The following is a 14,372-nucleotide window of genomic DNA, read 5'->3' as shown; positions in this document are numbered from 1 at the left end:
CTTTCTTTCTCCAATGCCAAAGCTAGAGGCTTTGCTGGTACCAGGACCAGTTTCCACCCAAAGGCTCTGCCTGCCAGGCTCAGGGTGGAGCAAACACCTTGCCCCTCCGGCTGCCCTCCTGCTTGTCTCTCAAGCCTCAGGTCACACCTAAGCTGGTGGCTTTGACTTCCTCCTGGAGCCACTGGGGGAGACTGGTCACCCAGAGGGGAAGGGGTGCAGACCCTGGGCCCCTGGGTGACTGCCCCGTTCCTCTTCCAGGGCTCCACCATCCCCATCAACCAGGCCAGACCCAACCGCAACTTGACCTTGACCAGGAAGGAGCCTGTCGGGTGAGTCCCTGCCCAGGGCGAGGTGCAGCCTCGCGGTGCTTTCCACGAAGTACACGGGGCTATAGCACACAGCCTGCGGGAGCTCACAGCACCCTGTGTGTATGTTTATCAAACAGCCATCCGTGTGCTTCTAGAGCACCTGCCCCATACCAGGCATTGTTGTAAGGACTTGAGGACAATTGTATTTAATCCCCCAGTAACACTGGATCAGTCTGGTCCAAGGGTGGGAAACAAGAGTAAACCCAAAAAATGTCCAAAATGGGAATGGTGGTCAGTGTTCATAAGGATAAGGAACTCCTGCACAGCACTGAGGAACAGGAAGCATAGAACAAAGGAGGAACAGTCAGAGGATGAGAGCCGCTCAGCAGGAGGAGTGCAGACCCCGCCGGATGCCAAGCATGTAGGCACCGGGAAATGAACCTGGTGTGAGGCACCTCATCTCACCACCCAGTGGCCCCAGGGCAGGAGTGGGGAGAAAGGCTTGGAACACAGCCACAGGGTTCTGGGTTTACCCTGCCAGTGGAAACTGGGAAGTGACCACTCGAGGCCATACGTCCTGATTTGGCCCCAGTCCTGGTGAGAGTCACTCACATGCGTGCCTGGGGAGGCTCACCCAAGAGTGCATGGCCACTGTGCTTGGCTGGTGACAGCAAACACCAGAGTGGCAGGTGCTGGCGCAGCCCTGATCCATGATTTGCGCTGGGAACACGCATGCAACTGGACCTAGAGAGCCCCAGCCCTGGGTCCACCCTCACTGCGCCTGCACATGGTGCCAGAGGAGGGCCTGGCCAGGGTGACCCGGGAGCAGGGCCCAGCTGGCATCAGCACCACAGTCATTCCCGCCTGCTCTGTGCCCCTTACAGGGTAGGGGACCTCACAGCTGTGGACATGGCCAAAGGCCCCTCAGCTCCACCTGAATGTGAGAGTGTTTGCAAGGAGAACATGCTCCAATGTCCCTGTGTCACTGCCAGCTCATGCAGATGAACAATCAAGTCCTCAGGCACAGGCTGGAGGAGGCTCCTGTGGGAAAGTGGGCTGTGGACCAGGAAACCTCTCACTCCAGAGCCCCAGAGCGGAGCCAGGCTGCAGGTGGAGGCATCGCCTCCAGGGTCCCCACAGAGGACATCAGGCAATGTCTGCACATGATTTTGGTTGTCCCAACAGAGGAGGTGATACAGGACACCCCCCCCAACAAAGAACTGCCCCACCCCAAATGTCAGTGGTATGGAGACCGAGAAACCCTGCTATGGGGCAGTGGTCAGAGACCTTTGTCATGCTTTGAGAGGGGCTGGGCTGGGCAGAGTGGGTCATGGCCCACCTGGGGCCACAGGTCAGAGCCACACTTGGGTCTGTGAGGCTGCCCACCCTCTCAGCTGCCAGCATGGGGTTGGGGGGTGTCCACCCCCATCAGACTGAGGAGGAAACAGACACTGTCACCCAGAAGCATCCCTGTGTCACCCTGTGAGTCTGGCCTTGGACCTGGGACTCTGAGCACCCGGTCAGCACCCCAGTGTGAACACATCCTGCCCTGGGGCCTGGTACAAGCAGCTCACACAGACCAGGGCTCGCCCAAAGGCAGGCAGGCAGGGCCACTGCTGACCACGCACCTGGCAGGCTGTGATTCTGGAACTAATGGTCTCTGCCTGGCAGGGAGGCCACCAGGACCTCTGGGCTTCACCCCTCCCCACCTTCACAGGGGACCTCGCCTCAGTGGGAATGTTCTGGAGCTGGAACCCAAGGTTGGAATCCCAGCTCCTCCCCTTTCTAGGGCAAGCTCCCAGCCTGTCTGTACTCAGTCCCCCCAACTGTCAAATGGTAATAAAACAGCCCTGTCCTCACTGAGTTGTTTTGATGGGTGAGTGTCAGGTGTCCAGGGCATGGTGTGCTGTGAAGGAGTTAGGAGGGCTAGGTGAGGAAGCCATGCAGGGCCGGGCCTCCTGGGTGATGAGGCTAAGAGGAGAATTCTGTATGTGGTTCTGAGAAGGAGCAGAGTCCAGCTCTTTCGGATGTTCGTATTAGGAAATTCACGAGAGATTGTCACAGATCCACTCGGAATCCTCTGGTGGCTTCCCAGTGCCCTTGACATGGAATCAAACTCCTCGATTGACCTTGCAATCCGGGCCTGGTATCCTGTCCCCCTCCCCAGTCCACTGTGGTTGGCTGTGCTGGCCTCGCACATCCTGGGCCCTCCACACTCGTGCGCCGCTGAGCACTTGCACCTGTGTCCCACCTTCGGCCCTCACCAGCTGTCCTCCAGCTCTCATCTGTGATGCATCCCTGAGACCTCTGCTCCCAGCCTGCCCTCTCTAATCTATAACCCCATTTTATTATCTGTGTGACTATTCAGACTGATGCTGCCCTATGCCCATGCCTGTCATCATCCCAGCACACCTGCAGGGTCCCATACATAGTGCAGAATGACTGAGTGACCGGACCTAGAGAGCCCCAGCCCTGGGTCCACCCTCACTGGGCCTGCACGCGGTGCCAAAGGAGGGCCTGGCCAGGGTGAGGGGCTGCCCATCTCCTCCCCTGGCCAGTGCCACAGCAAACCCAGCAGTGAGGCTGTAGCTGCCTCATGGGGAGCCCTGTCCCCTCATGTCCTCAGCTGCATCCTGGCCCAACAGCCGCTGGAGATCCCTAGTGATCAGCGTTTCTTGGGGACACCAAGAAAGCTTGCTTGGTGTCCCCTGCCCAGGCCCCATGCTCCCAAGAGAGAGAAGGAACTCCACCCTCCACCCTCACCATCCACGCAGCTCCCCAGGAGCATCAGAGGGCAGAGGAGGGACAGGCTCAGGGGTGCACAGCAGGAGAATGGCCCCAAGGGAGGGAGGGACAGTCCTAAGACCCACGGGGTGGTTGTCCACTCAGTCCACTCAGTCTCCCACTAAGAAAGGCCACTAGGAATCAGAGGCAGTAAGGCCAATGAAGGTCAGTTCTCACAGCAACTGGGCAGGGAGGATTCACCTAGACCTGGGTCCCGCAGCCCTGCTCCTTTGACCCTGTGCCAGGGCCGGCTCTGCACACTCCGGTTCCAGGGTTTGGCCTTTCCCCTAACCAGTGAGTGTGGGAGTCAGCTCTGGCTGCTGTAGAAGGGACCACGAATCCAGGGCTTAATCAACGGAAACTTGTCTCATGATTCCGGGAGCTGGAAGTCTGAGGTCAGATGTGGGCAGAGCTGGTTCCACACGAGGGCTGTGAGACTCTGTCCTGACCTCTCTCCTGGCCTCTGGTGGCTGCTGGCGACCCCTGGCCTTCCTTGGCTTGCAGGGAGCCCCCATCTCTGCCTCATGCCCTCTTGGCATTCCCACTGTGAGAGTCTGTCTCTCCATGTGGTGTTCTTTGTATGAGGACAGCATTCCAGCTGGATTGGGGGCCCACCCACCCCGGTGCTACCACATGCTAATTAATTACAACGCAGCCATCTGGTCTCCAAGCAAGGGCATGCCCTTAGACTCTGGAGATTATGGCTTCAGCATACGAATTGGGGAGTGGGGGCACAATTCAGCGCATAACTGTGGGGCTTTTCTGATGTGTTTTCTTTTCCGAGCTCCCCTCAGCCCCCTTCACTGTAACCAATGGCCTCACCCTGCTCCCTGGGAACACTCAGCAGCCCGTGCTGTGCTCCCAATCTCCTGGGTGCGTGTGGGGTGTGGGGTGGCTCCCCTACCCTCTCAGTGCCCCCCGCTGCTCCCCCGTGATGCCTCACGTGGGTCCTGCCCACCATCTGGGTCTGACTAAGCAGCTGTCTTTTGGGGAAACACCCTGTGATGGTGGTGGGGTGGTGACAGCACGGCCCGTGGTCTGCGGGGCTCTGTGTGGATGTCCTCATCTAACTGTCCAGCATTCACCCAGAGTGGTGCTGTATGGGGCGAAGGCAGGGCCATGCAGGATTCATACCCGGCCAGTGTGCCAGCTGGTCCCTGGGACTCTGCGGCCTCCCCAGTGCCCACGGTGCTCTGAGTGTGAAATACCTGTGTCCAGCCAGCGGCTCGCTCTGGAACCCAGGGTGGTGCTGACACTGGGCACCATGGCTTCACACAGAGCACCCTGAAGTCATCAGTGCTGGCTTGCCCACTCTGTCTTCTCTTCTTGAGGACTGACACCTGGCTTCACACTCTGGAGGACCCTCTCCAGGCCCTCTTCACCCACCCCTGGTGACCCCTGACCCTCTTTAGGTCCCCCTGGCTTGTGTCCTCACCTGTGCCTGCTCGCCATCACCCTCTCTCATTGCCTGTGCCCCAGACAGTTCCACAGCTTCCATCAGAAACGGTCCAGTGTCCCATGCCATCCTGCCCTGCTAGGAAGAGGGGCTGCTGCCAGACCAATTCTTAATGTAGCATCTAGGACAGAAAGAGCAGGCGTGAGCTGCCTGTCAGAGGGACCTTGAGTGTCTTATCAGGAAGCCTGGTTTTGAGCGTGGATGTCAGGCCCTGGGTGAGGGGGAGGGAACTGGCAGGTCACTGTGGGCCTGGTGGGGAAGAGGGACAAAGGCCAACCTCTTTTGTGTGGCAGGGTTTGTGGCATCATCATCCCCTGGAACTATCCCCTGATGATGCTGTCCTGGAAGACAGCTGCCTGCCTGGCTGCCGGGAACACAGTGGTGATCAAGCCAGCTCAGGTGAGCGTGGGCTCACTCCAGACAGGGCCTGCGGGCCACAGAGAGGACCAGGAACCAACTCAGTAAGGGAGGAAGGGAAGGGCCTCTCTTGGCCACAGGGGCACTGGACAAAGGGTCCTGCTAATGCCAGCTGCTCTCCATGGCCCTGCTTTCAGTGGGCAGAGGTGTACGTGGCAGGCAGAACTCTCCAAAGCAGACTCTTTCAGCCACAGCTGCTTGAGGCCAGCTGGCTGTGCTGGAACTTGCAGCTGCTCGGGTGAGCAGAGGCAGGGATTTCTGCACCCTGGATTCACGGGGCAGAAACCAGGCCCCATGCTCTAAGACAGCCTGAGTAGTCTATCCCTAAAGATGGTGCCATGTCTCTTATGTGGCTTTTGAGACCAAAAGTCCTGGAGGGAAGCGAGGTGAGCGGTGGGATTCGTGGCCCCCATCCCTGCACAGAGAAGCTATGCAGTGTGGTGTCTGAGAGGTGTAGGTGGGGGAGTAGAGGCGGGATGTCAAGGGTCACCCAGGCATGCTGGGAAGGTCCTTGGAAGTGAGGACACCGCCAGTGAGCCTCAGTTTCTTCATCTGTACATTGGCAATGACAGCCTGCCTGCTGCCTGCCTCCCAGGATGGTGCATGACATGGCAGGGATGGTGTGCCCAGGAGGGCACACACTTGCCAGCTTCTTTGGGGTAATTTCACAGCAAGAGCATTGATGTAATGAAAAACAATAATGATGGCTGACATTGATAGTATTTACCCTGAGTCAGGCATGCCTCAAGCATTTCAACATGTATCACAAATTAGATAGTAATTTACATACATTTGCTTATTTAAGCATCACAGCAACCCTCTGAGGAGACCTTAACCTCTGGCTTTAGAAACTTATGCTGTGCAGAAGGGAACCCAGGCCTGGCCGGGGGCTGGAGCCCTGCCAGGAGGAGAAGCTAGGGCACCAGAGGTTGGCCCACCCTGATTCCCAGCTGGTGCTGTGGGCATGCCGGCTGGGCAGGCAGGGCCCCCTCTGGTGGCTTTCCTGGGGTCTTCCTGGTGCCACAGTCTGCAGCTACTCCTCCCTGCTTACTGCTGGGCTGCTGGGAGAGGAAGGCAGGGAGGGAAGGCAGAGCCCCACTTTCAAAAACCTCCTTACCCAGTCTCCTTTCCTGGCCCCACACCCAGGTGACCCCACTCACTGCCTTGAAGTTTGCAGAGCTGACATTGAAGGCTGGCATTCCCAAAGGTGTGGTCAACGTCCTTCCAGGATCTGGTAAGAGCCATGGTCAGGGGCAGGGCTAGGGCTTCCAGCAGCTGGAGATGCCATTGGGTAGAGCAGGCCCTACTGGATAGGGGCATGAGAGCAGAGCAGCCTGGGGAGAGCTCAGGCGGGGGCCAGCCTGTGGCAAAGGAGGCTGCTCCCATGGGGGAGAGCGCCTGCACTCTGGAAGGGTCTTCAGATGCCACAGCTGAATGTGTTCCATTGTGTGAGTGTGTGTGTGTGTGTGTGTGTGTGTGTGTGTATGTGTGTGTCTGCGCGCCCTGGAGTAAAGTTGTTACTTGGGAGTTATCTGCCCTTGGAAGTTTGAGAGAATTTTTCTGTAGAACATTTCAGGCTTAGAGCATTTAGGGAGGTCATACATGAATTACTTTTTAAGTTTCTGTTGTGTTTAGTGGTCTGGTTTATGGAAAAGTCCCTTCTTATGCAGATTTTAAATGTATTAGCATGAAGTTGTATATAATAATCTCTCATAATTTTTATCTGCTTTTTGGATTTTCCTTTTGATTGTTATAATACATTCTTTATATTTTTCCTTTTTCTCTATCTTTTTAAGTTGATTAAATTGGTGAAAAGTTATTGCTTGTCTCCATCCTCCACCCTAAAAAAATCAAATACAGTTCCTCGATTTCCTTACCTTTTCCATTGCTATTTTTCTAGTTTCCCCCTGCTTTTATTGTTCTCTTCTGTGTTCTCCTGAGTGGTTCTTCTGTTTTTTTTCTTTTGTAGCTTTTTGGGTTGAAAATTTAGTTCATTAATTTTTTTCTGGTTCAGATAAGGAAAGCATTTGAAAAAGTTTTGGTGATGACCAGGCACAGTGGCTCACGCCTGTAATCCCAGCACTTTGGGAGGCCGAGATGGGTGGATCACCTGAGGTCAGGAATTCAAGACCAGCCTGGCCAACATGGTGAAACCCCGTCTCTATTAAAAATACAAAAATTAGCTGGGCATGGTGGCAGGCGCTTGTAACCTCCGCTACTCTGGAGGCTGAGGCATGAGAATCACTTGAACCTGGGAGGTAGAGTTTGCAGTGATCTGAGATCGTGCCACTGTACTTCAGCCTGGGTGACAGAGCGAGACTCTGTCTCGAAAAAAAAAAAAGGTTTGATTATACCTCACACCTTGTAACTGACACTTTTATCATTATAAATGCCCCATTTATCTTTCATGATAGTTTTTGTGTTAAAGTCAGTTCTGTCTGTTATAAGTGTTACCACACTAGCTTTCAAATGGTTGCTGTTGACATGATATATATTTTTACATTCTTTTACTTTCAACCCGTTCATAGTTTTGAATCTAAAATGTGCCATATATAACATATAGTTGGATCTTGTTTTTTATCCAGTCTCATAATCTCTGCCTTTGACTGGAGACTTTACATTAATGTTAATATTGATACAGTGGGTTTACCGTTTTACTTTTCATTTTCTATGAGTCTGCTGTCTTTTTTCCCTCTGTTTCTCCTGTTGTACTACTTTCGTTTGCATTAAGTGAATATTTCCGAGCATAACATTTTAATGCTTTCAATAATTATTTTCAGTATACATTTGTAGTTATTTTCTTAGTGGTTATTCTAGGACTTATCACATACTTATCAAAATCAACTTCAGATTTATACGAACTTAATCCCAGTGAAATGTACAAATGTTACTTCTGGATGGGTCTATTATCTTCTCCCTGTTTGTGCCAGGATCACGTATTTCTGTACACATAGAACATCTATATATGTTGCAAACCCAGTAATACATTGCTACATATATTACTTTATATAATTTTACATCTACTAAAGAAGTTGAGAAAAGAAAGGAGAACAAGTCCCTATGTGCAGAGTCTATGTTATCTGACTCACAAGTTCTGGTCCTCTTCAGCTGGTCCTATGGACTTGAACTGCTATCTGGTGTCATTACCTTACTCCATTTAAGTTTTATTCTCATCTACTTCCTTTCTGCTTTTATTGTCCAATATATTACATTTCTATTTGTTACCCCACAATTATACTATTACATATATAATCATTTTATACAACTGCTTTTTAAATCAGTTAAGAGAAGAAAGCAAATAAAATATGCATTGATACTGTTTTTATAATTACCTAATTACCTTTACAGTGCTCCTTGCTTTTTCCTGTGGATTCTGACTACTGTCTGTAGTCACTTGCTTTTAGCTTGAAGAACTTCTTTTAGTATTTCCTATAAGGTGGGTCTGCTAACAACAGATTATCTCAGTTTTTGTTTATCTGGCAATATCCTTATTTGCCTCTACTTTTTGAAACACAGTATTGCTAGACGTAAGATTCTGGGTTGACAGTCTTGTTCCTTCTTTGCACTTGTTCTGTCTTGCACTTTGAATACAGTCATGCGCTGTCTTCTCCGTCTGGCACACCTGGGGTAGATTCTTCCCCTTATGAGTGCTGTCTGGGTGGAGGAAGGGGCCACAGCATCTTAGCCATAGTCACCAAGAACTTAGCTTCTGCAACTGAGAGTTGGCGGAGAGGAGAGGCTTTGGTGGCCTGCACCCACTGGTGGATGCCAGTTTCCTTCGCTGGGAGCTGAGAGGGAAAGGAGCGCTGCCTTCCTGGCCACACCTGCGTGGAGTGGAGCTTCCCTCAAGGGGAGGGAGCAGACTGTGCCTTCAGTGTCGCAGACTTTCCCTGCCCTTACTGAGAGTCGGATTTTCTTGAAGAATGTTTTTCCATTTGTTGTATGCCCTTAGAAAAATTTCCAGGGAGTTTAAGTGGTTGTTTTTAGATCATCTTCACCAGGATAGTGGTTTCCCTGGGGAATTGACCACAGGGCTCCTCAAGCTGGCCTTCCAGAAATGCACTCCTGCCTCATGCCTTTTGAGCAGGTTGTGTTCATGTTTTTATTATTGTTAAATATCATATAGTTGTAGTTTTGGTCTTCTCTCTAACACAGTAAGTAAAAAGAGATTTTAAAACAATTGCCAAGTTGTTTTTTGTCTAAAATTTAAAATTCTGTTCTTATATTTCTACTTGTATTATGTCATGATCAGAGACTATGGCCTGTATGTGAGTTTGCCAGGGCTGCTGTCACCAAGCACTGCAAATCGAGTGGCATAAACCACTGCAAGGCAGCGCCTCACAGCTCTGGAGGCTACGAGTCTGGATGGAAGGTGTTAGCAGGGCCATGCTCCATCTAAAAGGTTCTAGGGAAGAGTTCTTCTTTGGCTCCTCCTAGCTTATAGAAGCATCATCCTGATCTGTGCTTTCATCTTGACATGGCATTTCTCTGAAGGTGTGGTGTCTATGCCCAAATCTCCCATTTTTATAAGAACACCAGTCATTTTGGATCAGGGCCCACCCCAGTGACGTCATCTTAACTAATTTTACCTGTACTGACTTCATCTCCAAATAAGGCCACATTGTGAGGTGCTGGGGGTTAGGATGGTGACCTATGAATTTCTAGTGAGTGGTTGGGGGAGGCACAGTCCAACACATAGCAGCTTGTAAAAATCCTGTTTTCTAAAATGGAGAATGTCTGTGGTCTGATATATGATACCTTTTTGGAAATATTTCTTAAATAGCCTAAGAAAGTGTTATTATTTTTGTTACTATTATTATTATTACTAGTAAATAGACTTTATTTTAGAGCAGTTTTAGGTTGATAGCAAAATTGAGCAGAAAGTACAGAGTCCCTATATACCACCTGCCCCAACACAGACACAGCCCCCACTACTAATATCCAGCATCAGAGGGGTATGTTTGTTACCATCAATGACCTACATTGACACCTCATTATCCCCCAAAGTCCATAGCTTAGGGGTCATGCTTGGGTTGTACATTCTATGGGTTTTGACAGCTGTGTAATGCCTTGCATCTACCATTAGAGTATAACACAGAGTAGTCTCACTGCCCTAAGAATATTCTGTGCTATATCTTTTATGTCTTCCTCTCTCTAATCCCTGGCAACCACTGGTCTTTTTCTTGTCTCCACCGTTATGCCTTTTCCAGAATGTCATGTAATTGCAATCATATGCAGACTTTTCATTTGGCTTCTTTCACTTAGTGATATGCATTTGAGGTTATTCCATGACTTCTTGTGACTTAATAGCTCATTTCTTTTTAGCACTGAATAATATCCCTTGTCTGATTCACATCAGTTATTTATCCATCCACTTTCTGAAAGACATCTTGGTTGCTTCCAAGCTTTGGCAATTCTGAATAAAGCTGCTGTAAACATGCGTGTGCAGGTTTTGGTGTGAGGACATAAGTTTTCAGCTCCTTTGGGTAAATACCAAGGAGCACAGTTGCTGAATCATATAGTAAGAGTGCATTTGGTTTTTAAACTGACTGCCAAACTGTCTTCCCAAGTGGCTGTGCCATTTTGCGTTCCCACAGCAATGACTGAGAGTTCCTGTTGCTCCACATCCGTGCCAGCATCTGGCGTCATCAGTGTTCTGGATTCTGGTTGTTTAGTAGCTGTTCAGTGGTATCTCATTGCTGTTTTAGTTTTTTATTCTCTAATGACAAATGACATTGAGCACTGTTTCATGTGCTTACTTGCCATCTGTCTATCTTCTTTGGTGATGTTTATTTCTGTCTTTTGCCCAGTTTTTAGTGGTTGTTTTCTTATTGTTGAGTTTTGAGAGTTCTTTGTATATTTTGGACATCAGTTCTTTAGCAGATACATATTTTTCAAATGTATTCTCCCCAAAACAGTGATTTAATGGGGAGTGGTGGAATGGAGTTAGTATCAAAATCACTGGTAGAGCTTTAACTGTGTATAGAGGGAGGATACAAGGGTCTTATTCCAAACCTGCCAAACTGGAACCTTCACAGGTGTGCCTGGGCATGTGAATTTTACAAGCCTGGAGGCAGGGGAGTGGTGGAAGATGAAGGGACTGGATAGGTGCAGGAGCTCTGGACTGAGTGAGTCATGGGATGGGGAAGGGAGGTGTCAAGAATGACTCTTGGGTTCTTGGCTTGAACCAGCTGGCTGCAAGGAGAAGTTGAAATGGAGAACCCTGGAGGAAGAGCAGGTCTAGGGGAATGATTAAGAGTTCAGTTTCAAATCTGTTGAATTTGAGAAGCCAGAAGACATCCAAGTGCAGATGCCACGCAGGCAGAGGAGTAACCAGTGGATCTGGATCCCAGAGGAGCTTGACTGGAGAGGCCGATTTAGGGGGGTGACGTACCTGAGATGGCCCTTGGAAGCCTGTGAGATCAGCTGAGCACACAGTGCAAACTGAGGAGAGAGGAGGGCCTGGGACGGAGCCAGAGGTGCTGGATATTTTAAGGTTAGGTGAGCAAAGGAGATGGAAAAAGAGCCGTCAGAGAAGTAAGAGGCGAATTAGGAGGGTGCGGTGTCAGAAGCCAAAACAAGAGAGTGACTTAAGTGGGGAGCTACGCTGAGTCTGGGAGGAGGCAGCATCCGGGAGCCCACTCTGAAGTCTCATTAAGATGGAGACCTGAGGGACAGAAAGGACTTAGCCAGGTTGGGGACAGGATTTGTGCTGGGCGTGGCTCAGAGTGGGGGCTGGGGGCATGGGACAGGGCAGGAATCACGGCATTCCCTGGGAGGAACAGCAGGTGGCAAGGCTTCTGTGGCTGGCTCACCTGAGGGCGGGTGTTTTAGAGTCTGTGATGCTCAGGATGCCACACCCCTCAGGGACCTGGTCAGGCATCCTTGGGTCTCTGTTTGAGCCCCTACAAGAGCTGAAGGCTTGGTGCCCTCACCTTGGGGTCTGCATGATGGTGGAAAACCATGTGGGGAGTAGGTTGGTTTGCTTGGGCTACCACATCAAAGCCCCGCAGACCAGGGCTTCAGAAACAGACGGTTATCATCTCTCAGTTTTGGAGGCTGGAAGTCCAAGATCAGGGTGTCAGCAGCGTCAGCTTCTCCTGCAGCCTCTCTCCTGGGCTTGCGGACAGCTCTCCTCTCCACTCCCTGTGTCCTCGCATGGTCATTGCCCAAATCCCCTCTTCTTAGAAGGACACCAGTCAGATTGGATTAGAGTCCATGCCAATGACCTCATTTTACCTTAATCACCTACGTAAAGGTCGCGTCTCCAAACACAGCCCCATTCAGAGGTACATAGGGTGAGAGTTTCAGCATATGAATTTTAGGGGACACAGTTCAGCCCCTAATAGGGAGTGAGGCTCCACGAGCCCCAGACACCATGGGGATCAAGCATGTGGGGAGCATTTTGAGGGCCCCAGACTCCCAGTGGACCTGTGTAGGCCTGGAGGTGGGCTCCTGCCTCCCCAGCACCAGGGGGACTGCCCTGATTCCCCCCTCCCTCCCACCCACAGGCTCCCTGATCGGCCAGAGACTTTCAGACCATCCCGATGTGAGGAAAATTGGGTTCACAGGCTCCACGGAGGTGGGCAAGCACATCATGAAAAGGTGCGTGGCTGGGGGTGGGGCAGAGGAAGGGCTGCCGCAGGCTGCGCCTGGGACATGGCAGTGCTGTCCGAGGAGCTGTGTCCTGCTTCTCAAGCTCCAGGGCGCAGCCACTTCCGCGGCCCTGCTGGGCTCTATGCAAACGCTGAAGAGGCATCTGCCTTTCTGACAAAGCCCTGGGAGGCCTGGACGGAGACCTGCGGAGCACTGTCAGACCAGCAAGGGACTGGATTGAGAGGTGCTGAGAGTGTAAAACACACATGGATTTCAAGAACTGAGCACCCACAAAAAACTGAAATAGCTCATTAATAGGATGTTTTTTGTTTGTTTGTTTTCTGAGACAGGTCTTGCTCTGTCACCCATGGTGGAGTGCAGTGGCACCATCATAGCTCACTGCAGCCTTGACTTCCTGGGCTCAAGTGATGCTCCCACCTCAGCCTGCCAAGTAGCTGGGACTACAGGCATGCACCACCAAGCCCAGCTAATTTTTTGTGTTTTTCATAGAGACAGGGGTTTCACTGTGTTACCCAGACTGGTCTCAAACTCCTGGGCTCAAGCAATCCACCTGACTTGGCCTCCCATCTCAGTGCTGGGATGACAGGCGTGAGCCACTGTGCTCTGCCTTCATTAAGTTTTTATATTGCTTTCAAGTTGAAATGATAATATTCTTGATTAGTTGAGTTAAATAAAATATAATAAAATATTTTATTATTATATATTAATATAAAAGAAACCTGTTTCTTTTCAGGTTTTTTTTTTTTTTTCAATGGAGTCTCACTGTGTCACCCAGGCTGGAGTGCAGTGTCATGATCACGGCTCACTGCAGCCTCTGCCTCCCTGGCTCATGCGATCCTCCCACCTTACCTTCCGAGTAGCTAGGACTGTAGACACATGCCACCACACCTGGATAAGTTTTTTTATTTTTTGTAGAGCTGGGGTTTTGCTATGTTGCCCAGCCTGGTCTCAAGCTCCTTTAATGTGGCTACCATCAAAAAAAGTCCCATCATCTATTTGGCTAGTGTTTGAAGCTTTCATTCTATTTCTATGGACAGAAGTGATCTAGGTCAATTCACGTCTTCATTCTTGGACTTTGGCTTCAAACTGACTGGTGTCATCTCCCAGGCTCTGTCATTAAACCACAATATGACCTGGGTCACACCCATGCCTTAGGTCCCCCATCAGTTCCATTACAGCAGTTTGACAGTGCAGGAGTTCTCGTCTCCATCACCGACAAGCTGGGAGAGCCAGCCAGGGCCAGACCACAGGGTAGCAGCTGGAGCCCTGACTGACACTGGAGCCTGCCCCAGCCCTGACACTGAACTTTTGGCGGTGGGTTTTGGCACCTGCACTTTGAGTGATGTGGGTAGGGGTATGGGGTAACTGCAAGTAGTCACAGCAGGTTTGCCTCTCCTGATTCAAAAGCTAGCTGGTCTCTTCCTCTGAGGTGTGTAGGTTGTAGTCACATCTGGGCACAGGTGAGTCAAGTCCAGGGTGAGGGCTCAGGAAATGTCAGCTCTGAGCACTCCAGAGCTGGACAGAGGGTTTGGGTGGCAAGATATGTTGATTTGCCTCACTGTGGTAACCATTGTACCATTGATATGTAGTTCATGATGTCATGCTGTAGCCGAGCGTGTGGTGGAACATGCTGTAGTCCCAGCTACTCGGGAGGCTGAGGTGGGAGGAGCCTGGGATGTGGAAGCTGTAATGAGGCAAAATCATGCACTGCACTCCAGCCTGGGCAACAAAGACAGCCTGGCTCCAAAAAAAAAAAAAAAAAAAAAAAAAAAAAAAAAAAAAAAAATATA

General features: G+C 50.7%; 1 protein-coding gene across 1 annotated transcript in view; it reads left to right on the top strand.

Annotated features, from left to right (window-relative positions):
• Positions 1–14,372, top strand: part of ALDH1L1 (aldehyde dehydrogenase 1 family member L1) — an 82,198-nt gene that overhangs the window by 55,169 nt on the left and 12,657 nt on the right. Inside the window, exons 14-17 of the mRNA XM_025377392.1 lie at positions 259–329; positions 4,842–4,947; positions 6,112–6,199; positions 12,477–12,570. Of these exons, the coding sequence (XP_025233177.1) occupies positions 259–329; positions 4,842–4,947; positions 6,112–6,199; positions 12,477–12,570 (359 nt within the window). The remainder of the gene's footprint in view (positions 1–258; positions 330–4,841; positions 4,948–6,111; positions 6,200–12,476; positions 12,571–14,372) is intronic.

This window comes from Theropithecus gelada, chromosome 2, assembly GCF_003255815.1.
Source record: "Theropithecus gelada isolate Dixy chromosome 2, Tgel_1.0, whole genome shotgun sequence".
Taxonomy (NCBI): Eukaryota; Metazoa; Chordata; class Mammalia; order Primates; family Cercopithecidae; genus Theropithecus; species Theropithecus gelada.
The sequence above is the reverse complement of the archived record's forward strand: the minus strand, read 5'-3'. Positions and strand labels throughout refer to the sequence as shown.